The sequence below is a fragment of the Xiphophorus maculatus genome, chromosome 21 (genome assembly GCF_002775205.1).
Source record: "Xiphophorus maculatus strain JP 163 A chromosome 21, X_maculatus-5.0-male, whole genome shotgun sequence".
Lineage (NCBI taxonomy): Eukaryota > Metazoa > Chordata > Actinopteri > Cyprinodontiformes > Poeciliidae > Xiphophorus > Xiphophorus maculatus.
The window spans coordinates 2,309,464-2,336,240 of NC_036463.1; the positions used below are offsets into that span (position 1 = coordinate 2,309,464).

At 37.5% G+C, this 26,777-nt stretch overlaps 1 protein-coding gene across 1 annotated transcript in view; it reads right to left on the reverse strand.

The window, feature by feature from the left end:
* Nucleotides 1-26,777, reverse strand: part of LOC102225365 (cadherin-6-like) — a 95,020-nt gene that overhangs the window by 19,857 nt on the left and 48,386 nt on the right. The window contains 4 exon segments of the mRNA XM_005803635.3: nucleotides 8,557-8,744; nucleotides 11,567-11,734; nucleotides 16,076-16,195; nucleotides 21,225-21,519. Coding sequence (XP_005803692.3) covers nucleotides 8,557-8,744; nucleotides 11,567-11,734; nucleotides 16,076-16,195; nucleotides 21,225-21,519 — 771 coding nt within the window.

Sequence of the window (26,777 nt, forward strand, 5' to 3'; positions counted from 1 at the left end):
AGTTCATTATCTACTCACATCCAAACATCCTGCCACCTTTATTTTAAGGTCAGATTCAGTTTTTATTCATTAAATGTCTCTGGGATCATCTAATGACCTCATGTGAGGGTCTTAGTGTCTTCAGAGACACTAACAAGACCTCTGATGGACACAACTTCCAATAATCCAATAATGTGACTCATGTCGCGTTTCAGTACGGGAGAAAAAAACTAAACATGAAGATAACAAGGCTGCCTTCATTTAAAAAAGGCCAGGATTTATGTCAGGAGTTTTAAGACTCCAGATCTGATTAATTTGAACTGAGCAGAAACAGAAGAAAAAAAAATAAAACAACTTTTCTTCTGTCGACTCTTTTAGATGCTTTTCAGCTTGATTTCCTGATCCTCGCGCTCGGCGGCTCTGTAACAATCAATCAGCGCTGCGGTTTGATCTTCGCAGGGTGACATCTGTTCCTTTTGGTGTGTTTCTTCTTTAAATGAAGAGATCAGCGCGACAGATTAGCGCTCGGCGGCTTCGACGTGATAAAATATGAAATGAAGTGCAGAAATCTCATCTGGTTCTCTGATTAAAAGTGGACCAAGCAGAAAGAACCTCCAGCTCAGATGCTGAAACGCCATGAAATAAGTTCAATAAAACACCTTAAACTGGTTAAAATAGTTGATTATTGACTAAAATCCAAAAATAAATCATTACTGACAGCCTCAGTAAACACAAATACTCAGAAAGTATGGCTGGGAGATACAGATTAGTTATAAAAAATCCATGCCAAATTTGCTAAAAAAAAAGAAATTCCTTGCTTTCTTTTCTAAAAAAAGAAATGACAAATTACAGAAAATGTTTTCAAAAATTGACTTTCATTTCTGTTTATGTGAGCCTTTCCTTTATATTTCAGTCTTTCAGAAAGTCCATCTTCTTTCTTTCTGAGTTTGTCTTCTATGTGTTTATCTTTCTTCTGAATTTGTCTCTGTTTTTTTCATCTTGTCCTCTGTTTTCCTGTTGTTCCTCGCATTAGTTTGTCTCTTTCCTTCTTTCTCTCTCCTTGGAGCATTTTTTTTTTTTATAAATTCACCTCTGAACCTTTTAAATTTCTCTCTGATTTCCACTGGAAACATCAGTCTGACGAGCCTTCAGATGATGGAGGCCGACTAACAAGATTATTTCAGGTCATGTGAATATTGAAAATTAAGCTAATGAGGCTTAAACGTTTTCTGTTTGGTTTTTTCAAAGCATGCAATGCAAAAACACAAAATGTTCCCAAGCATTTTCTACTCTCTAGTGCAAATATCTTGGTAAAATTGAAATAAGACAAAACTACATTACAAGTAGCTTTTCAGCAAGAAATGTGAGCTTGTTATAAATCAATAATTTCTTAATACTGACAGATTATTTCACTTAGTGACCAATATTAAGGAATTACTGACTTTAAAAAGCTCCTACATCTTTGTGTAAAGTTACTTTTAAGCTAGTTTTGTAGTTTAAAGTGTATTAAGATATTTGTACTAGAAACTAGAACAAAAAAATACTTAGTAAGATTTTGTATTTTTGCAGTGTAATTATTTTGTCTGTAATTTTGCACCTATAATGTAAATTTCTGAACAATAAAACAGATTGAAATCAAAATCTTACCAAAGATTTTTGTCTAGTTTCTACTGCAAAGCTAACATACAAAAACTTTTCATCAAGATATAGGAGCTTGTTTAAAGTCAATAATTGATCAATATTGATTTTAAAAAGTAATTGTACCAATGGCAGTTTATTTCAATTATAACGTGGGAAAAATGTATTTTAATAAGTGAAATAATCTTCCAGGGGAATAAGTTCTTTTTTGTCAAAATTAAGGAATTCTTGACCTAAAAAAATCTCATATTTCTTTTTAAAATGTTACTTGTAAGATAGTTTTGTCTTAATTAAAATATACTAAGATTAGCACGAGAACTAGGCAAAAAATACTTGGTTAGATTGAGTGTTTTTGCAGTGTAAACATCCTACTTTAGCGTTTTATTTTGCTTAGAACAAAAGGAAACTTCTTTAATGGTCTTTGGTTAATCCTATAGCTGATGTACAGTTGCTAATTTCCCTGTTTTTAGAGTTCTGCTGCTGCTGTTTTCTTATTTTTTTGACTTGGTTTGTTTCTGAAGCTGCAGCCAGCGAAGGTATCCCCGCATTGATGGGATTAATTGGTGAGTGTTGCATTATAATGAGCGCAGAGCAGGAGCAGCTGGATCAGAGCGAACATCCTCGCAGGCAGCCAAGCACACGCATAAAATAAAATAAGAGGAGTCATCGAGGGCCTGAATTATGGAAATGAAATCCAGATGGAAGGAGCCCCTGAATCACGGCATATTAGAAGTGATTGATTTCTGCAGTTTGCCGTTAAGGTGGAGGGGGTCCATGTTCCTTTGAAGGACCAATGGGACGACGAGACTGTTTAATTATCAGGCTCAGAATTAGAGCACGCTCAGTCCGTTCTGCCTCGCCGCGCCGCAGCGCCTACAAAAGGCAATTATGTCATCCGCCGCTTAATGACGCCGTGATGGAGGGGATCGATGGGAGGCTGCAGCCTGATGAGGCAACGACCAGATACAGTTGGATACATCAAACGGACCTCAGCTCCACGCTGCCATCCATATCGGCATCAATACTCCTGCATCAACCTTGAGGAAGAGCAGATCTCGCACGAAACAAATGTACTGGAAGTGAGAGCAAGCGTACGATGAAATCTAATAACGCCGCTGTCCGTCTTCTGCCTGCTGAAGCAGAGAGGAAATACAAAGTTACTCTCTGCTTCTCTTTTTTTCCTGCTATTGATTGGGTCGGTGTGTTTAATGTGAGGCTGTGGGGGAAAGACAAAAATGTACAGTATAGAGTAATGAGTAAGAATTAAACGTGACCTATTATGCTTCTTTGAACAGGTTATGATAAATCTATGGTCTATACAAAACATGTTCATGACTTTTTTCACACAAAATATTTCATAGATAATGAGATTATAGTGAAAATGAGCTGTTTTAGGGCATCTTGTCTCTTTAAATCCACGCACCCCCAGCTCAATGTTTGCACTCGCACGTGAAACTGGCTGCAAACAGATGCACAATTATACAGCTGTACATCTTTGAAAAGCAAACGTGGAGCCTCCTGTGCAACTGATAAGAATGCAGCAAGTGGTTTCTGGGTGGGAAGTCAACAACAAAACACTTGTCTTTTCCAGCAGCCATTGTACAGCAGTAAAACCAGCTGGATAGTAAGCAGGCCTGTCATGATAACAAATTTTGCTGGATGATAAGTTGTCCCAGAAGTTATTGTGATAAATGATAATATTGTTTGGAGACCATTTCAAGTAGTATAACAGTACATAATCTTGTATTATATAGTGCAAGACTACATTCATAAAAATCAATAAACTTTAAATTTTAATAAATAATTAATACTGGAAATGGAAGACATTTTAAATATCCAAAATAAATAAAACAACAGAAACAACAAATGAAATGAATGATGAAGTTTCTGTAAACAAAATTATCTTTCAAAAAGGGACATTTGAGACCAAAACACCAAACTGAAGATTTTTATCATCGTTTTTGGTAGAAAAGGAGAGAGAAAAGAGAGAAACGATAAATCTTGCAAATGAAAATTATTGGGTTTGTCTTCACTCATGCGATTGATTGATTTATTGCTTATTGGAACAACCCTATTGGTAAGTCAACAACAAAACACTCGTCTTTTCCAGCAGCCATTGTACAGCGCGTACAGCTGTAAAACCAGCTGACCAAAAGTGCTAGAGTTCTGCTGGGGTTGCTATGTAACGGGACTGGACTTAGAAAGAGTTGCTAGGTAACAGCTTATTGCCTGTTGAATGTGGCCCAACATTCCTTAGGTTTTCAAAACAGCTCATTTTCCAGACACCAAAAAACATTCACTTATTCCAAAAAAAACCCTGTTTGGGTTGTTTTGAGAAGCATTAGAAATGGAAGAACAAAAACGTTCAAAATGTGAATTTTGTATAGCAGGTTCCTTTTGAAATTATCGAGTTACGTTTATGTTGTTTGTCTTCGTTGATCGGCTGCCCTGAAATTTCTAAAACATCTTTTTACTTCCACATTTCTCCCAGTCTGAGCTTTAGATCTGTGCAGCTGAGCCGCACCGGCGCGGCCCGTTTGGCTTTTAGGCCAGTAAAACAACCAGAAAATAAAGATTGATTGCTGAGATTCACCATTTGAGAGCAATAATACTTCACTCGTTTGACCGCCGTGCCAACCAACTATATGTTTGTTTTTATAGCGTTCAACTGTCTTTAGAATATTCACTTTCAGAGCTGAGAGATTTGCAGCTGGTAGCTTCAGAGGAGAATATTTTTATTAATGTTACTTTGCGCTTGTGTGATGTAACAGTCAGAATGATCTAAACTCAGAGAATCAGACAGAAACTCCTGGAGTCAGATTAGTTCTTACATAAACTCATTATGGTGCTAAACGTATTTCAAACAGATCATCGCACTTTGAAATCATCTAGATTTTTCTCCAGTGGTCAAGACTCAGATTTATTTATGTTTTACGAGAAAAAAGTCTTAATATTACCAGAATTAAATTGCAATACACAGAGAATAAAGTAATTTTATGAGAAGTCCACCATGAAAAATACCAACAAATTAATTCTCCAAGGTTTTTTCCCATTAAAATGACTTTTCTCGTAATTTTAAGACATTATTCTGGCAAAATTGCATATTTATTCTGCTAACAGTATAACTATATTCTCGAAATAAAACAAAAATTCCCAGAGCCTGGCAACAAAAATGGATGATTATAAATCATATATCATATACATAAATTCTGGCTTTTGTAATTTCTTTTTCTAAAAAAGAAAGCAAAAAATAAACAAATAAATAACATAAAAAATTGGATCTGGGATGAAAAAACTAGAAATTTTATTTTTAAGCCCTAAAAAAATTATCAAACACATTAATACATTGACAATACTGCAAAGCATCCTAAATTCAGGTTTTTAAATTAAATATGATTTTGTTGGGTTACTGATATATTTATAATCTAACTCATTTAAGAAACTTTTTATCATCGCTCAGCTTTGTGAATAACAATATTTCTGTATTTAGTTTGTGGGCTGTTGTTGATGTTTAGGTATAATTTCCAGCTTTAAATCAAATCCTGTAAAGCAAAGCTTTTCTAAGAGTGGGGCAAAAATAAACAAAGTAACATCGAACGTGTAGCCAACTTCAGCTAGCCTATCACCTGTTCAGTCCTCCAGCCACTGAGGGGCGCTGTTATAAAACATAACTTAACAAAAATTTGATATAGAATTACCAAAATTACCAACAGTGAGCTGCTTGACATTGAGATTGTTTGGATTATTTTGTTTTTACTGCTTAAATCTGTTTTTAGTCCCGTTTGGTCTGAACAAAACAGTGGAACAGAACTTCATAGTGGAATTTTATTACATTTGCTTAATTTGTGTATGAAACTATTAAAGATTCTGAAAAATGACTACTAATTATTTTCTGTTAATGTTTCAAGGGTCCTTAATAATTTGTCTAAACTGCCATTGACCCATTTATTTACTTTTACTGTGTTTTTGACATATTTTGACATATAACATGCTTGGGGGAATTGATTCTGTCACTGGCATGTTGTTTGTATGGAATTATATAATGTCCATTTACAAGTCAATAAACTCCTAATGATGCCGAATCCTGCATTTGTTGAGTTTTATGTTTTGTTTCACACAGAGTTCAAAGGTTCAGGTTGCCTTGATGAATGCACACATTTAAACTTTACAGTTTGTTAATGCATTTCACAGCTATGCTGTGCACTGCGAGCGTCAAACTGGTATTGAAACGGTAAACAGAACAACACAATGCCGCTGTCCCTGCATGTGATTTCGGCTTGTATACACCAGAGAAAATCAAACTGTGAACATCCAACAATTTACATCACAAACGCTGAACATCTTTGCTACAAATATCTTACATTTCCACCGTATGTGGATGATGATCGTCTACTTTAGTTCCATTAAATCACATCAATCATTTAACTTTTTAAAAGGGTATTTACTGTATTTACATCTCAGCCCTGCACTGTGCGGCGTTCAGCCTGGCTTCGGATGCACAACTTTAATCCAGTGATGCTGTTGGTGCATTAATCCCCAGCCGGGCGAGGCAGATGGCTGCCCTCACGGAGTCCGGCTTTTGCTGGAGGTCTCTTCCTGTTAAAGAGGAACCCTCCGCTCCGACTCCCTGTGAATCCTCAGAGGATCCTATTACCCCGAACTGGACTCTGTTAAAACAAACCGGACTGGACCGAATTTATCTGGACTCCTGTAAACTGTTTACTTCCTCTTTAAACAAGGGCAGCAGCAACAATGTGCAAGATAGAGCCGTTTTAGTTCAGTAACAGTTTCCAACCTTACACTGTAAAAACACAAAATCTTACCAAGTATTTTTGATCTAGTTTCTATTATAATATCTTAGTACATTTAAAATTAGACAAAACTAATTTACAGGTAACTTTTCAGCAAGATATAAAAACTTATTCCAAGTAAAAAATTGCTTAAAATGTCTTAAAGAAAACTTAGAAGTTATACTGGCAGATTATTTCACTTATAACAGTTTTAAGTTAAATAATCTACCAGCGGAACTAGCACGGTTTTAAATTAAGGTTAAAGAATTATTGACTTAAAACAAGTTGTTATGTTATTTTGTCTGATTTGAAGTGTACTAAGATACTTGCTGGAGAAATACTTTGTGTTTTTGCAGCGTGCAGCCCTACCTTTAATAAAGACCAACAACAATTCTTCACATAAAAGCCCAAATGGAAAAGCTTTTACTTTGAAGCAGCCAGCCTGTTCTTCATGCAACGCACCAACTAAAACCTAATCCTATTTTAATGTAAATATTCCAGAGTGATGCAAGAAAGCGCTGCGGGTCACAGTTAAACTGCACCCCGCTGATGTGTAGAAACTACTTAATAAAGTAGGCATTAAAACAACATAACCTCTGACTGAGCGCAGCTCCTCCGTAAACACGCGCCAAGCTGCAGAGGTGTGTGTTTGCTGCAGTAATAGACCCCCACCAGAAGCTGCTCACAGTGTAAACAAGCACTGAAAATCTCCAAGATCAAGAGTTTAATATCCTATCTGTGTTTGTCGTTCTTTTAGGAGAAAAAACACAGATTTACACAGAGTCTACGCAGTTTGTAACAGCAGCAACAATCCTCTCTGCCTGGAGTACACAGGATGTTCATGTGCTCTGGAGTTGTTATGCAGCCTGTGTGGCTGGAAAATGGGAACTTATTTGCTCAATTAGAGGCTCCTGAGCCACGTCTTGCTTTGATGAGCTCTGAGTGTTAATAAAAATCTACATTAAATGAGTCTTTTCAGAGAAACATGCAGTTGATGATGGTGGTTTCTGTGTTTTAATCTTGTTTCTGTCTGCAGACGGCCTCTGAGGAGGAATAAACGCTTTCATCAATTAGACTGAAGTCAGCCTTACAGACAAGACTGAGGGGGAAACGCTTTCAGCTGCTGGAGATGAGAGTCTCTTTAGGCTAAATGCCGTCATATCTGCAGAACACATCAAACTGAAACAGCGAGAAATGAGGGGTAATGCACAGCGATGCAAATTTAGAGATTATTTTACTTTTTGTCACATATGGAAAACCTAAATGGATTTAATTCAGATTCTTTCCAATAAGTAAGTATCTTATCTTAAGTATTTTTCGTCTAGTTTCCGGTGCAAATCAAGAATTCAATAATTCCTTAATATTGATGAAAAATTACTAGATACAGTGTAGATTATTTCACTTAAAATATGGGAAAAATATCTTGTTATAAATTAAATGATCTGCCAGCAGAACAAAACTGCAAAAATACAAAATACAAAAGTATTTTTTCTCTAGTTTCAAATAGTAATATCAGTAAATTTGATATAAGCTGGTTTTAGGTCAATAATTCCCTAATACTGGTTAATAAAAATTGTTCCACTGGCAGATTATGGCACTGAAAACATGAGAAAAAGATAAAAATGTCTTGGAATAAGTGAAATAATTTGCCAACAGAAGAAGTATTTTATTTTTAAATAAAATGTTAGTTTTTTGCAGAATATTTGTGAAATCTGTCTTTTTTTTCATCATTGCTCTCTTTGAGTTTTCATAGTTCAGTGATGTCACCACGCCTACGGCGGCCATCTTGTTTCACAATCGTGTTTTACAGCTTCTATTTACTTGGACTTTGATTATATTTCCAATATATTTTTATCACATCTTGGTAACTCTAGAAGCTTTTCTCTCACTAAAATGACTTTTTTTTTAAATTGTGTGTTTATTCTCTTTATATAATAATTAAGTCGTATCATATATCGTAATTAAACAGAAATTCTTGTGTCCTCGTATCTCCATGCTGTTGTACAACTCCCAGAATTTAATAAGAGCCTCTGAAACTCTTTTCAAATTTTTCCGTAATTCTTTTCACTACTTTGCGTTGGTCTGTCATCCCAGTAAAATCCAGTACAGTTTGTGTTTGTAATTTGACAGAAGGTGTAGAGCTGCTGACCTTTTTGATCACGATGACGCCTTCCTGCGTGCTCCTGTTGGCGAAGACGTCGAACACGCCCGGCCCGTCGCTCCCGATGATCCTGTAGTCCATCTCGGCGTTCTCGCCGATGTCGGCGTCTATGGCGTGGATGACTCCCACCGTGGAGCCCAACTCGTTGGACTCAGGCACCCTGAACTCATACAGGCCTGCGAGGAGAGAGGTTTCTGATTGTTACAAGTGACCTGATATTTGAAAATACTTTATTGATCCAATAGGGAAATTAAATGTTTATGTTTCCTTGAAAAGGTTAGGATAAATCTATGGTCGATACAAAACATGTTTGTCACATTTTATGTACAAAATCATTCTTACTTTATGAGATCTTAGTCTGGTCAGTTCTGCCTGTTTTGAGCTGCTTTCAGAATGGTCTGCTTTAGGACCTCTTGTTACTTTATCATTGCTAGGTAACGGGCTGGGCTTCTCCGGGGTTGCTAGGTAACGGCTGGTGTCTGGGACATTCCGGAGGTTTTATAAAGGGATCATTTTCCAGATACAAAAAACATCAACTTGTTGCCTAAAAAATGTCTGGGTGACTTTTTAAAAAAAAAAAACTTTACTGCAAAAGCACAAAATCTTACTAAGTATACAAAAAAACTAACTTATGTGTAACTTTAACATGATAAATAAGCTTGTTTACATAAATAACTGTTTAATATTGATAAAAATGAAAGAACTAGTTTCACTGAAAGAATATTTTACTAGGAGGAACTTTTCCCATGTTTTAAGTGAAATGATCTATAGTGGAATTGGTACTTTTCCATCAATATTATGAATTTATTGACTTAAAACAAACTCCTACATCTTCTTGAAAAGTTGCTTGTCAGCTAGTTTTGTCTTATTAAGGTAAAATTACAGTTCCACTGGAAGATTATTCTGCTTATAATAAAGGGAAATGTCTTGCTACAAGTTAATAATCTGCCAGTGGGACTAGTATTTTTTTTAAACAAGCTTATTTATGTTGCTGAAAAGTTACCTGTAAGTTAGTTTTGCCTTATTTCAAGCATGATAAGATATTTCCACTAGAAATTAAACAAAAATTCTTGGTATGATTTTGTGTTTTTGCAGTGTTGGGTTGTTTTTAGAAGCAGTAGAGACCCAAATGAAGTACAAAAACATGTAAAATGTGACATTTAACATTTTTAGCAAATATGAAGAGAAAACAATCAGAGGTGTGTGGTCATGACAACCGAGGTCAAATCTTTTCAAATGTTGATTTTTAAAAAATAAAAACAGGTTAAAAAAAAAGGTAAAGCTCCTCCCAGAAGGAGCTACTAAGAGAGAAAATGTCTTTTCTGACCTTGTTAATGTGAAAAGCAGCAGCTTTGGTAAGTGGGTGAGTCACAGAGTTCAGGTCGAAGCGAATCAGGAGCGTGTGAATAGATTTATCGCCGTTAGATGTAAAACATCTTTCGCTTCCAAACCGACTCGCTACAAGCCCCGCGCAGCATAAATCCAAGGCCAATTTGCTCAACATAAATTAATTGCCCCTTGTTTTTGGTTTTTCTTTTTTTATGCGCCAAATGATTTCCTGGTTCAGGGCGAGGCGACGGATTGATGGCTGCATCCAGTATGCTTAAACGAATCGGCTGTGATGTACGCGCGTGCAGCCCGCGGAGACAAACAGCACACACTCACTAATAAAACATGCTGACAGTGTTTTGGCAACGCCTGAGTCGGCAGGTCTGTGTGACACTTCACTCCAAACACATTCACTGAAAGGGGGAAGCTCTGTGCGAAGGTTTCCCCGAGGCTAACAGGTATTTAGCATCAGGAGCAGAAGAAGAGGCATCACTCCGGCAGACAACAATGATATCGCTCCCTGACACTCTTCCTCCTTTGGGTGTCCCGTTACAATCTCTCTTCCTCTTTCTGCTCTCTCTCTCTATATCGTTTATTTATTTTTTTGTTGTCTGCCTGTCTCTCCATCCTCCCTCGTTCTATCGCCATGGAGATGACAGCGTCTGCCACCGGGCTCGCCGCGCGTGAACGTGGAAATTCAATACGTTTCCAGGCTCAGAGTTACAGATCCCCTCAATCCCTGTTTTGTCAGTTTCTAAGCTATTTATAGAAAAGGTCATAAAGGATTTAGTGGGCAGAGGTCAGACTGCAGCAAAAAACAGATGGATGGATGGATGGGTGGGTGGATGGACGAGGGGAGGGATGGATGGATGGGTGGATGGATGGACTGTTTTATGAACGGAGGAATGCAACACCCAGACACCAGGAGAGGAATTCTTCTTCTTCTTCTTCTCCTCCTCACTAACTCACTCCTAAAATTGTCCCACGAACCTCCACTGTTCTCCATCATTCTGTCAGCCCTGGGGCCCCCGGTGAGACCCGCCAACGCTAACTGGAGGCTTTGTCAGGATCCCTGCAGCCCTGTTGTCCTGCCACACCAAACAGAGCGAGGCTGGAGGGATCTAGGAGGACGGTAATCTGTCCATCCGATGTGGACAGATGCACAGAAGAGACGGGAGTGAGAGGAGAAAGGCGAGTCGGTCTGCATGTGGATTGATGGCTGGAAGAGGAACGCACCGAGGCCGGTTGGCGCTCTAAAGTGAGAACAGCGGTTTTATGGAGTAAAAAGCTGAAGCAACGACTTAATAGTCGGAGAGAGACAAAGAGCGAGGAAGAGGAGTGGAGATAAAACCCAGGGAATGCTCTCTCTCCGTTTAATAGGGATTACAGGCCTGATCTGATGCACTTTGCGGGACCCTTCGCTCCGTCATATGGCTCTATATTTAATTATTCTGTGCCTTTAAGAGCTGCGTCGTAGTCGCACACAACCCAGAGCTCCCTGCAATAATCCAAATTCATTCTGAAACTGACACCAGATGGGGGCTGCCAGCCTGGCACCGACTCCTGCTGTTGACTGGTCACTCTGCGTGTGTGTGTGTGTGTGTGTGTGCGTGCGTGCGTGTGTGTGTGCGTGCGTGTGGGTGTGTGTGTCCAGAAGGCCTGTGCTCACTCTTGGAGAAACGCGGCGGGTTGTCGTTCACGTCCGACAGGGTGATGCTGACCGTGGTGGTTCCTGAGAGCCCGCCCATCTGGCCCGCCATGTCTTTGGCCTGGATCACTACCTGGTAGTCCTGCTTCATCTCCCGGTCCATGCCGGGCAGCGCCGTCTTGATCAGACCTGGGGACGAAAAAAGCAACAAAACAGTGGGATTAAATCCAGATTAATCTCCCAAATTATAAAAAACAAACCCACTGGAAGCAAAAACTGTTTTACAAACTCAAATAAATTGGGAACCAAAATTGCTAATTTTTGCTTTTCGAAGACTTAATTTTCAGAAAATCAGTTTGTTTTTTTACCAACGTACTCCTTTTCTGTAATTCATCTTAGCATGCCCAGGGCGGCCATCTTGTTTCACAGCTTCTATTAACTCTATGACAAAGTTTTAGGGCAAGACCAAGATTTTTTCTTTTATTTTGGCAATAAAGTCACAATTTTACCAGAGTACAGTTGTACAACAATAAATATGAAATAATTCAATAATAATGTTTAAGCTGTAATATTAGAATGGAGTATTATTTTATGAAAACCCCTACATGACAAAAAAAATTTTAATTAAAATGAGGAATCTACAGCATCTTGTAGTTAAACAAAACTTTTTGTAGCATGGCCCTAATACTTTGTAGTACAACTCACAGAAGCCACTTTTTAAAAATATCAAATATTTTAAACAAGATTTTCTCCCAGCACTGATTGCAACATTTTATTAAATTTTTAGCTATTTAAAAATGCACTGAGTCAAAAGATCTACAGCCTTTGAAGAAGCTGTTCCCCTCCTCACCTGTGGTGGCGCTGCACCAAAAACCACAGAATAAGACATTAACTCAACTTCCTTCTTCATAAAATGGAAACAAAAAAGGAGTGGCGTCAAATTTTTGCAATTGTAGGATTTCTCTATTATATTTGGTAAACGTCCATGAGTCATTTCTCTCACTAGCGCTAGGCTAACTCGTTTGTTTTGGTTGTATTTACCCAGAATGCAATGTGCTATAGCCTGCTTTCTTCTTTTGAAGTGGTTTCCAGTCCTCTTGGCTTTCACACATGCATTCAAACCAGAGTTTGCGTTTTCAGAGTTTGATTACACATTCACACCGACCCAAACAAACCAGACATGGAGTTGGACTAAAGTGGACTAAACATGGCTGCTGTGAAGGCAAACTAAGAGTCTCCACTTGTTTATTTGTTGATGTGGTCACTGACTGCTCTTGCACCTGACTTTTGGTTGGACTGGACCATGAAAATTTCTCCCATTTAATTTCCCTATGAAAATTTGTAGAAATATACAAATAACCCCTGGTTATGCATGATATATGTTACTGAAGGACATGCAAGAAATACTACCAGTAGGACACAATGTCAGGATATTGTGTCAGAATTACATATATCCCTATTAATGCTGCAAATTTCAATTAGGCCTATAAAAATATTGTACAATTTAGTATATAAAATTAGTACAATTAGCTATTTGTCTAAGAAGACCAATGGAATTGAACCAATTGCAAATTATCCAATTGGAATTGAAGTCTCGTCCAGTTTCATTCACACCAAAACATTTCAAAATAATCTCAAAGTGACTCAATGCAACATGATCAGATTACAAACAGTCCAATTCAGCCCAGTTTGTTTCAGTATCAGACGGAGTCATTTACAATCCAAGTCAATCAAAGCAAATAAAATATAATTTACTCAATGAAAAAAGAATAAAGTTAAATTCAGTTCAGTTTATTCATTACAACCCAGATGTAATTTAGTAAGACAGCTAAAGATTCAGTTTATTAACACAGATGATTATTCACACCTGGTTCAGCTTAATCAGACTTGCACTGATTTGATCGTCTTTATTGATCATGGATAAGCACAAAAAAATTATTCAGTTCAATTAAAAGAAACTCTGAATTGATCCCAGAGGGAAATTAAACATTGTTGTAACTGAAACTATACAAGTTTCTTTTCCTATTTTGTTTGTTTTTCATGACTACTGAACAGAATTTCGGCTGCATTTGCACAACAAGTGAAGATGAATGGTTTACTCACAACTAGAAACAGAAAACAGCCTAAAATATAAAGTATCAAACATTAAGCACTTTTTACTTCAGTTCACAATAACATTTCTCCTTCTTTTTAAATTATTTGAAAACAAATAATTTAATCACTGGATGTTTTTTAAGCTAAAAAGCACAATCTTTAATTTTCTAAGAGTTGAAGCAACATCTGTAAGTTTCCAGGATCGTTTATCGTCTCCTCTCTGTTGATGTTTGCAGCATTACAGCGCCGAGGAGTCGCCTGCTCCTTGAAACACCTTCGGTTTGGCGTCGGGACAGAGCGAGGTGGTAATTGGCAGCACGCTGAAAAGGTGTGCTCAGGCTCCCATCAGGCCCTAAATCCAGGCTGCTGCTAAACGCTTTCATTTGAAGCAAAGAAGCTGGTGGGAGTTCAAACTCAGAACGATGCAAAATTAATAAATTTCTCCTTGAATAAAGCAAAACTTTCAGGGATTGAGGCTCGAGGAAGAGAAGAATAGGATTTAAAGCGACGAGGGAAGAGATGGATGTTTTGAATCAACTTTTCTTTGGTTTTCAATGGAAAACAATGGAAAACAAGCATTTTATCAGGGGGCAGACACCAGTATGATACCAATGCTAAAAACAGCTAACATCAACCTACACACATATATTGAAAAAAACTTACAAGGGTCAACACAAATATCTTAAACGACGGATAACATCAACTAGAACAGCTGTGTTAAAAGTGACTAAAATCGGCCTGTGCCGATATGATTAAAGAAAACTAACATCAGCTAACATCGACCAATTCCAACAGTAAAGAATGGCTAACATCGACCAATTCCAACAGTAAAGAATGGCTAACATCGACCAATTCCAACAGTAAAGAATGGCTAACATCGACCAATTCCAACAGTAAAGGATGGCTAACATCGACCAATTCCAACGTTTAGAAATGGCTAAGATCAGTCGATAGATATGTTAAATGACTAACATCGACCAATTGCAGTGGCTAAAAAATGGCTAGCATCGATCATTTCCAAAATCACCTGATATTAATATGTTAAACATAACCAACATTGGCCAATATCAGTATGTTCAAAAATGGCTAACATCGACTGATAGCAACTCTAAATTACGTTAAATAAATCAATTTCACCTTGAATGAAGCGAAACCATCAGAGGTTCAGCTTCAGTTTGAGCAGAAAATGATTTAAAATGAAGAGGGAGAAAGTGGAGGATTTCTTTCGTTTTTGTCAGGCGACTTCACTTCCTGCTTCTACCTTTGTCATTCCTTAATGACTACAATACTCAGAGAAGAAGAGGAGGAGTGGGAAACAAATCCTGCTTATAACGCGATGTCCAGGCATGTCTTTGTGTAAGAGGGGATGTCAGCTTACATACCACATGTGGGATAAACCATATTACTGTTAATCCCCTCACTAATCTGCAAATGGCTTTTTTCTCCCTGACTCTTTTGTTTAGATGCGAGCGGGATGTGTTCCAAAGCGCGCAGTAATGATTAAAAGTAGATCTTTAGGACGGCTGATTTGCAGCAAATCCCGTCTCCCCTCCCCTCCCCGCTCCGCCCGGCGGCGGCGGCGGCTTCAGAGGAGGTGAGGCGGGCGGGTTTCTGGGAAAACCAGGCTGGTTTCTCTGCGTTCTCTTGTCAGGGATTGTTCTAGTTCAGCTTCTCTTCTGAATATTTCTGTTTGCTTGTGTTTTCCTCACAATGGTGCCCTGCAGGCAGCACCCAGTCTGTAGGTGGAGCGGTTCTGGAGCTCAGCTGCTCCACCAGGATTCCACTTTCAGCTTTTACTAAACGTTTAGGTGGATCCAATGAAAGAAACTTTGATTTACAAAAGTAATTAATAAAATATTATCAAAATGGCTCATTGCCTGCTGAAGCATCAGTTTTCTCATAGTTATTTGATCCAAATAAGAGAAGTTTATGAATTAAGAAAAGAAAGAAGTAAAAGTAATAAATAATGTAAAAAAACTATACTTAAAAGTTGAAGCAAATCAAAAGAAAATTATAAAAATAGTTCAAAAATAAATCTTTTAAAATTAAAAATATGAAAAAAAGTTAAATAAAAAGAAAAATACAAAAGTACATTTAAAAAATTCTGGATTTTAGGAGGAAAATCTAAAAGAACAAAAACTAAGCTAAAAAAATAAAATAAACCAGGACATTAAATATTAGAAGGACAGAAGAAATAACAAATAAACATAAAATGAAACTAAAGAAAATAAAAGTAAAAATTAAGAAAAAAGAGGTGAACGAGTGAATCAGTAGATTCTCCCTCCTTTTCATCCCTAATAAATGCATAATAAACAGTTATTAATCATTTATAAAGTGTTTATGGTCTTATTGTGAAGTTTTATTGTAAATAATCCTTTAAAACCAGCAAACTGAAGTGAAAGGCGTTAAAGTTTGACCTTTGGAGGCGACGCTGACCTGTTTCCGGATCCACGGAGAAGTACGGCTGGCCCTCCAAGATGCTGTACACCACCTTGGCGCTGTTCCCGTAGGTGGCGTCGTCTGCGTCCGTGGCCGTCACCTGGATCACCGAGGTGCCTGCGGCGAGAAAACAGCATCAGGACAATGATTCACATGGCGGCTGAAGAATGAGCCTCTGGGTAATTGGTCGGGCCGATGCTCCGTCTGATGAGACGTCCGGACCTCCTCTGAATGTGAATGATCGTTTCTGTCTCTTTACGTTACCAGAAGCAATCCTTATCACGACACCGCGTATATCCCCACACATGATTGATCTCCGCGGCTAATCGATTGGCCCTAATGTAAACATATCTCTGCCTGCAAACCCCAAGACGCCCATCAACGTTTCCGTGGTTCCAGAGAGTCTGAGAAACAAATACAGAGCCTGGAAAAATGTTCAGCTTCTTCACATTTTGTTGCATTACTGCTGTGAGTTTTAATGTATTTTATTTGGATTTTACTGAATACAATTTGCTTTAGAGAATCAGATTAAAGGAGGTTGAATGTAAATGCAGGCCACACTATTTAGATTCATATTTGACAATTTGGGCCAATATCGATATCTGATTATCATATTCTTACTTCGGTTGATGCCTGATATTTACTGACAAAAAATATGGACTGATATCAATGCAAAAAATATATAGCGGCCAATACCGATATATTAAAAAACAGATACAGATTTGTTAAAAAATTATTTTAATTGGGCTATCCTGATAAGATTTTAAAAATAGCTACCATTAGCCAACAGCTAATATTGGCCAATACAGTATGTAAAAACTACTACAATTGGCTGATACTGATGTTAAAAAAATCTAGCGTTGTTACCAATATGCTGAAAAATGACAAAAAATCAGCCAATATTGATATGGTAAAAAATTACTAGGATTAGTTGATACAGTATGTCTAAAAACAGTTATCCTTGGCTAATGTTGAAATATGGCTAACATCGGTTGATAGAATGTTAAAAAATGGTGAACATCAACAAAAATCTATGTTAAAAAATGGTTAACGTCGGCCGATACTGATATGTTAAAATATGGCTAGCATTGACAGAAAAAATATATTTAAAAAATGGCTAATGTCAGTGATACCAAGGTTAAAAATGGCTAACGTTGACAGAAACCAATGCTAAAATGGCTAACCTCAGTCAAATATGTTAAAGAACAGCTAACACTGGTTGATAACAATGTTAAAAAATAACAAACATCAACAAAGACCAATGTTAACAAATGGCTAACAAAGGTTGGTACCAAAGTTAAAAATGGCTAACATTAGTTGATATCCATATGTTTAAAAAATCGACCAATACCATTGCTAAAAATGGCTAGCATTGACAGAAACCAATGTTAACCTGCACTAATGTTAATCCCGATAAATCACGCATCCCTTACACTTTTTTGCTTCATCTCTAGCAGAACCCTAGCAAACACAGTTTTGGATGTTTAATGTGATAAACTGTAGAAAAGTTAAAGCGGAGCGGTGAGTATTTGTGCAGGTGAACATTTGTGATCCAGTTTCTCTTCCAGAAAGAACAAAGGGAGACCGTTAGCCAAGCGCTAGCTCCCCAACGGCGCCTTGCGGGCCAAGTGTTGCCTCATTACATGCAGAGGGAAATTAATTGAGTAGAAATATTTAATGGCAAAGTGCTATAAATACAGAATTGTGCAACAGAAGAAGAGAGCGACCTGATGGAAGTTTGCTAATTTGATGTGAGCCGAGGCGAAGGGAGACGTTAAAACCAGAACCGCCAGACTGAGGCGCAGCTCGGCGGCGGTTCAGGGAGATTCTCCAGGAAGTTCAGCGAACCCTGATCGCTAATACCTCTGACAATGGAATTAGACTCAAAGAGGCTTTTTTCTGTCACAGATCCACATCAGTCACCTTTAAATCGTTAAGTCAGGAGCGATCACATCACAGGATTTTCTTCTTCTGCTGCTGCTGTTTTTTCTCTGCCTGTAATCGTCCGCGGGCAGAGTTGCCAGGTCTGACAGTTTCCAACCCAAAAAAGACTTAAAACCCCCCAAAAAGTTGATAGTGCCAGATATAGTCATTTATATAAAATAAGTCCAAGAACATTGAATTTATTAAAGGTTTTGTGCTTTTCTGCCTGTCACAATACTAATTTGTCCCAGAAATTATTATGATAAACAATAATATTGTTGTTTTGAGACCATTTTCAAGTGGTATAATGGTAATAATGACATAATAATGCAAGAACAGGTTCTAAAGAGCAATAAACTTTCAATCCCAATGAACATTTAACACTGAGACTGGAAGAAATGTCCAAAATAAATAAACAAAGCAATAAAAATGACAAATAAAATTAATTATGACGTCTCTGTAAACAAAACTGTTCTTTAAGCACCACACTGCAAAAATACAAAATCTTGCCAAGTATTTTTGGCTTAGTGTTTAGCGTACACTTGAAATAAAACAAAACTAACTTATATATAAGCTTTCAGCAACATATAGGTGTATTTTAAGTCAATAATCCCTTATTATTGATGAAAAAGTACTAGTTCCACTGGCAGATTATTTGAGTTATAAAATGGGAAAAAACATCTTGCTATAAGTGAAATGATTTGCCAATGCAACTTATACTTTTTCATCAATATTAAGGAATTACTGACTTAAAACAAGTTCCTATTTGTGGTTAAAAAGTTACTTAAGTTTTGTCTTATTTCAAGTGTAGTAAGAAATTTGCACCAGAAACTAAACCAAAAACACTTGGTAAGATTCAGACTGAAGACTTTTGTTATCCAGTTTTTGTTAGAAAGAGAAAAGCAATAAATCATGCAAACGGAAACAAATTTATCCTGCGATTAACTGATTAATTGGTCATTATTTGGACAGCGCCATCTCCTCCTTTCTAAAAAAAAAAGGAGCCCAGGTTTGATCAACCTGTGTTCATTGTGGCAACGCTGTCTGCAGCAATAAAAGCGAAAGTGAGTGTCACTTTAGTCTCAACGCAGTCACTCGTGAACACATGCTCTGCCATGCGCTGACATCACACCTCGCCTGTTGCCATGGGCACCCGTGCTGCCCTCAGATAAGTGCCGGCCCTCTCTCACTCGGGGTCGCTGAACCGAGTGACAACTGTGTCACATGTCTGACCGCAGTCGCCCCGAGACACTCTTCTTATGTTTTTCATGCTGCTATCGATTGGGAGCCTTTCTGTGTTGTTTATCTATATTCATGAGCCGCTTTTAGAGCCAGAATTAAACTTTCATTCGGAGGAGAGTGACGGTGCAAATGGTGCGGCTTCAGGAGCCGCAAGGATTAAAATCCACGCTTCTCTGCAGTGACACAGCCGACAGTGCTGCTAATTAAATTCAATTAAATTCTGCTTTAATAGACTACAATACTGTGTTTAAAAGATTATCTGCTGCAGCGGCTGTTTAGTCTGGTCTCCTCGTCGCTCGTTTAATTAGACGTGCTCTCTTTGTTGAGTTGGCGTCATTATGATGATTGATCAAATCCCACTGATCCGCAGTTTTATAACATCTGAATCATAATCCTGTTAATGCAGCTCAACCTTCACCTGAGTAAATGTTGATCAATTTAGGTTTTTACCAGTCGGTCGCAGCCAAAAGCTTCTGCAGAGACAAAAAGACTTGCTGGATATCATGAAATATTAAGGAATAGGACTCATATATGCGATCTGTCTGTTTTGGTCGAGACTATGCTAAAATATATTAATTTATTCCCACAAATTCAAGTTCATTTCCAGGAAAATTTCTAATACCGACCGCAAGACTCGGTTTCATTTGGGACCAAAGTTGCAACATTTGTTACATTTTCAGCTGCTGCTGGTCTCTTTCACACTGTGCTGAGTCAAACAATTTCAAGTCTTTGAAAAACCTGTTCCCCTCCTCACCTGTGGGGGCGCTGCACAGAGAACCACTGAAGAAAGTGACATGAAATGTAACTTCTTGCAACTTCTTTAGCATCAGATTTTAGTCTATAGCTGAAGACCATGAGTCATTTCTCTGTAGTTCACTTCCTGCTTTGGAGCGGTATCTGGCCCACTTGGTGTTCACATACGCATTCAAACAGCACCAGAGTTCACTTCAACCAAACCGAGTTCAAGGTTTGTAGGTGGACAAGAGTTTACATTTTTGGTTCACATCCCGAACGACAGCTCATCGTTAGGGCTGGGTTTCCTACAGGAATTGCACTACAGAGCAGGGCATTTTGGGTAAATGCAACCAAAATAAACGCATGTCTAGCATTGGTGAGAAAAAAGGTGTTGTGGTCTTTAGCCAAAGACTAAAGAGAAATCCTACCGCCACTAAAATCTGATCCTACTTAATTTTTGTGTACATTTTCTGAAGAAGTAGGTTGAGATCAGTGTCTTCTTCAGAGGTTTTTGTGTTGCTTCGTGCAGCGCCCCCACAGGCGAGGAGGGGAACAGGTTTTTCAAAGGTTTTGGATCATTCGAAAGCAGCTGAAAGTAGAACAAATGTTTCAACTTTGGTCCCAAATCAAACCGAATCTACCAAACTGTGAAACCATCTAAACCAGAGGTGTCACACTTTCAACCATGTATTAGGGCCACTGTAGATTAAAAAAATGATGGAGTAAATTTCTACCAATTTTTTTTTTATTTCTTGAAAAAACAAGAAAATTAATAAGTTTGAGAAAATAGAAATTTGCTAGATTAATCCCAAAAATTCTCTACAATAGAATTGGACATTTCTGAGGTCAAACTCAAAAATTGTAAGCCTTAAGTCTCAGAAATTTTCTAGAACAAACTTTGACATTTCTGAATTTGGAAAGTTGAACATTTGATACCGAAAAAAATAAAAATAAAAATAAAAATTTGAGATTAATCTCAGAAATCTTCTAGAAAAAAACTGAAGAGTTTGACTGAAGTTTTGACTGTTGGATTTTTTTTTTTACTTTTGAACTCAGAAATGTCCAAGTTTTTCCTACAAAATTTCAGAAGTTAATCTAAATACTTCCGAGTTTATCTGGCAATTTTTTTAAACTTTTCAAACTCAGGAATGTCCTTGATTTTTCTCCTCCCTGTTTTTTCCCCATCTACACCGGCCCTAATCCCCCGCCAGACGAACCCGAGGCCCCGGAGGTTTGAGAAACGTACCGACGTCGGACATCTCGGCCACCTGGGCGATGTACGGGTCCTTGGTGAAGCGCGGCTCGTTGTCGTTGATGTCGTGGATCTTGATGATGAACTCGGACTCGCCCTCCAGCGCCTCATTGGTCAGCCGGTTGACGGCCTTGGCGTGCAGGATGTAGTAGGCCTTCTCCTCGCGGTCCAGCCTCTTGGTGGCGTGGATGTCGCCGGACTTCTCGTCGATCTTGAACAGCGTCCCGGCGCCCTCGCCGGTGAGGACGTAACGCACGCTGCCGTCTCCTCTGTCGCCGTCCGAGTGGAGCTACAAAACAAAGCAAAAGCATTTCAAATCGGCAACAATACACTGCAAAAACACTAAATCTCACCAAGTAGTCTTGGTTTTCTTGGAGATACAGTGGTTCAAAATGTTATCAAATTTTAACGTATTTTATATCAAAAACCAACACAAAGTAGCACATTAAATGAGAAATGAAAAGGAAAACAAAACAGACAACCAATATAGAATTCAGAGCAAATTATTTCATTTTGAAGACACCTAATTAATAAAGAGAGTAAATTATTGTCATTACAAATGGAGCTGTTGCACAGTGGTGCTCAGAAATGATGGCCAAAGGGGGCCAAGGCCCGTTTGGAAACTTATGTATTATTGTCTAGTTTCTAAACCCGTTATAATGAAAAAATACTGAAGTAATCTAATAATAAATTAAAATTTAGCTTACCTATTTTGATTCTGATTATGTGTGGTTTTTAATTAAGTTTTCTTTTTTAAAATTGTGTTTTATTTTGGATATTTAAAATATCTTCTAGTTCTTTACAAAATTAAAGTTTAATAGTCTTTGTGAGATCAAACTTGCATTTATTATGCCATTATTAAAATATTACTTGAAAACAGTGTTAAAACAACAGTATAATATTTTGTCCTGTAATATTTGTTATTATGACAGGCTGACTAGTTTCTAGTGCAAATATGTAATAACTAATAACAGAGTAACTTCTCAGAATGATATACTGTATGAGGTTGGTTTAAGTAGATCACTTCTCAATATTAATAAAAAAATACTTGATCCTTTGGCAGATTATTTCACTTATAACAAGACATTTTTCCCTTATTATAGGTGGAACTACAACTTTTTCATCAATATTAAGGTATTATTGTCTTAAACTGGAAAGTTACTTGTAAGTTTTTATCAAGTGTACTAAGATAGAATCTAGATCAAAAATACTTTTGTGTTTTTGCAGTGCAGCAGTTTGTGTAATGCTCATTTTAATAAATTTCCACTTTGCCACTTTCTGCTGCTAATTGTTTCAAACTCAGCTTCGTGAGAGCTTTCACATTTGCTTAATTTGCTTTTATGAACACCACACTGCAGCTTTTTGAGAAGGAAAATAAAATTATCACCAGCTGCAAAAGGAAAATAAAAAATAAAAATAACAGTGAGAGAACTGGCTGACTGCTTGACTGACAGGGAATCTCTGTCAAAAACACATCCCTGCGATGAACACTTTGTACCAGAAACTGTCAGCAGAAAGCACTTTTCAAAGCAGAGTCGCACTTTTCAACGCGGCGCACACAAACATCAGCGGTCCGACCAATCTGGGCCTTGGCAAATAAACGCTGACAGCTTTGATCGAGCGTGTTTGGTGTCATTTAACAGATTCGTATCATCTTTAGTAAACTGTCACCGTGTTATGATGACACACGCTTCGTGGCTTCACCTCGCCTCTGTGAAAAATCTGCCACGAGAGAAGCTGCGTTCGCTGCCGCTGCGACTGTTGCACTCTTGTCGTCACGATCTCGGTCGTGGAGATTTTCACAATGCCGCCGTCGCTGAAAAAGCAGCCTACGCAAACCCAAAACTGGAAAGTAAATGCACTCTGATGGTTGAAAAACTTAAATAGCTCATTATAAAACAATAAATATATGTTGTTGAGCTCATACACTGCAAAAACAGAAACTCTTACCAAGTATTTATGTCTGCTGTCTAACACAAATACCTGAATAATCTTTAAAAAAGACAAAACTAACTAAAAAGTAGCTTTTCAGCAATTTAAAGGAGCTTGTTTTATGTCAATAATTCCTTAATATTAGTGAAAAAGTGCAGATTATTGCACCTGTAACAATACATTTTTACTTTAAATTAAATAACCTACCAGTGAAACTAGTACATTTTAATATTAAGGAATTATTGACATAAAACGCGCTCCTATATTTTGCTGAAAAGTTACTTCTAAGTTAGTTTCATTTTATTTCAACTGTACTAATATACGTTCCCAAGCAGGGCAAGTTTATTTGCATAGCACCATTCATACAAGGTAATTTAAAACCATGTTTTCTTTTACAGGTAAAACAAAAACTAGCAGGTATTTAAACACAGCTATAGAAACACCATTCCAATAATCCAAACAGAAAAGAAACATTCTCATTATTCTGCTGTAGGCCCGGATTATATGGCTGAAAAATGTATCAGGATAAAATTGTTTACATTACAACGACATATGTAATGTTGTTTTGCTCAGATTTTACCAAGTTTCAAATGATTTAGATCACAAATGTTTATTGAACAAGGCCACAGCAACAATGTATGAAAACCCAATAAATGCTCCTTTGCTAAAAAAATAAAATAACATTTTGAAAAATTGATTACATTAAACAACTCTTGAGTTACGTTCACATTGGAGCCTGAAGTGACTCAGTTCCATTTTTTCTTTGCCTTTATTCGACTTGAATCTGATCTTTTCATGACAGTCTGAACAACACAGGTCGGATTTTTTCAAATATGACCCGGAGCAGGAACCCAGGAAATGTGGTTATAAATTTGACATCTGATCTTTTTATTTATTTATTTTTAGTTTATTTGGCAGGGACAGACACACATCGACATAGACAAACTGAACAAAACAGCAGTCCCATGTTTGCGTCATAGTGCTAATTCGCAGCACTTATCCCTAGATGGGCTTTTAAAAAGTACTTCTAAAAGTTAAAATGATAATCATTTAAAATAGCACAGCATAACGTTGACGACATCCACAAACAGTGAAACATCAAAAATGGGTACAGTTCTGTTTTTGACATAACCAGAGTTTTGTTTGTTTCTTGAACGTACTAAAACTGGTTACAGACTTTAAATCAACAGGAAGTGAGTTAAAACTGCAAATCCTCTCAAGGACAGGAGAGCACTTTGGGCAACAGCGGTTCTTCGAAAGGGAACCTTACAATTTCCATCTGAAGCTGCTCTAGTAGATCTGCTATTGCCCTGCAGTGTCTGTATGCAATTGAAGAGGGAAGTCTGGGCCTCCCTTCTGAAGCTGCTACAACCGCGACCCGACCTCGGATTAGCGGAAGAAGATGGATGGATGGATGGATGGATGTACTAATATACAGTACAGACCAAAAGTTTGGACACACCTTCTAATTCAATGGGTTTTCTTTATTTTCATGACTATTTATAAGGCAAGAAATCCCACTTATTAACCTGACAGGGCAGGTTGACCTATGAAGTGAAAACCATTTCAGGTGACGACCTCTTGAAGCTCATCAAGAAAATGCAGAGTGTTAGCATTTATTGATATTACTGTGCAAAGCAGTAATCACAGCAAAAGGTTGCTACTTTGAAGAAACTAGAATATAAGGGGTATTTTCAGTTGTTTTACACTTTTTTGTTTAGTGCTTATTTCCACATGTGTTGTTCATAGTTTTGATGCCTTCAGTGTGAATCTACAATGTCAATAGTCATGAAAATAAAGAAAACTCATTGAATTAAAAGGTGTGTCCAAACCTTTGGTCTGTACTGTATGTGCATTAGATACTACACAAAAATACTTGGTAAGATTTTGTTTTTGCAGTGCAATTAAGTTCTATTAATTACAGACCCACAACTACCATAGACCTTATTATTATTTTTGTGTATTTATTTATTACATTTTACTTGGTTGAAGAAGTATTTTTGTCTCGTTTTTAGTACAAATATCTCAGTAAAGTCGAAATAAGACAAGTATATATAGACATAGCAGCTTGTTTTAAGTCAATATGGCTAAATATTGATAAAAATGATAGTTTATTACATGGGTAAAATATCTTGTTATAAGTGAAATAATCTGTCAGTATTTTTTATCTATATCAAATAATTATTGATTTAAAACAATTTATATTTTGCTGATAAGTAACTTGTAAGTTTGTTTTGTCCAATTTTAAGTGTAATAAGATGTTTAAACTAGAAATTTGACAAAAATAAAACAATTTCCCAGGAGGGCCATGGCCCCCCTAACCCACCATTTAAGGGCACCACTGCCTTTAAAGCCAGAAATAAAACATCTGCATTAATAATGAGATTAAATCACAAATTCTTGACTTTTTAAATGAAATTACCTTATTTTTCAGTTGTTTTGATTTCCATTTCACATCTTTTGTGTCGGTTTATCCCAATAAAACACGATAAAGTACCGTGATAAAACGATGAACCACTGCTTCTCCCTCTCCACATGAACACCAGCTTAGCATGCGCTGACATTTTAATTCCTCCACCAAATCCCCCTTAACATATTTATCTCAGAGAACTCATCAAAAGCTCGTCCAGCCCCCTTTTCCTCCTCCTTCACCCCGCTTCAATAATCATGAATATGATAATTATAACTTCACGGAGGGTCAAAATGTTTGCAGACACAATAAACTAAAGAGACGGTTCGATTCTGGCATCTCTTCCCGGTTTTCAGTGTGACTTTCTGCCGCCTTTGGCCCAAACCGAGGACAGATCGAGGGTGGAGATACTTGCGTCGCGTTTGGGCCACGTGGGAATCCAAGTCTCCCCATCTCATCATATATTAAAAAGCTTTTCATCGCAGGTGCTGGGAGGCTTTACTAATTCATTGAGTTTTATCGGGCCTGGCACACGCGAGGCCAACAGCTTTCTGGATTAGAGTATTTAACACTGTTTTGTTCGGCTGCCTAACCGTCCTCAGCCGAGCGCGTCGCAGAGTTTCACCACGTTTGGATTAGGATCTCGACTGTTTCATTCACCGTCGCTTTGAATCCTGGCCAGAGAGACTCTTCTCTCTGCAAAAACACACAATCCTATGGGTCGAGTTTCTTGTGGAAGAAGGCAAAACTGACTTATAGATAACCTTTCAGCAAGAAATAAATATTTTACATTGACGTGATTTATTGTTTTTCTGTTTTCTCTCTCTCTTTCTACCCAAACTGCTCTTCCGTTTGGTGCTTTTTTGTTTCCAGAGACTTCATGATTCATTTTATTTGTCGTTTTGTTGATTTATTTTGGATATTTGAAATGTCTTCCAGCTCCAGTTGTTAAATGTTCAGTTAGAGTTTACTGATCTTTGAGGATGTGTTCTTGCTATTATACCGTTATATTAATTGAAAATTGTCTCAAAACGACTATATTATGATTTTTGGCGATAACTTCTGGAATAATTTATCATTGAAAATACAGTTTTCTGGAATAAACTTCCAGAAAACTGGAAAACGACTGAAACACTGAGTTCCTTTAAATCTAAGAACTCACCTGTTTAGAGCTGAAACACAATCAATGAAACATTAATCAACAA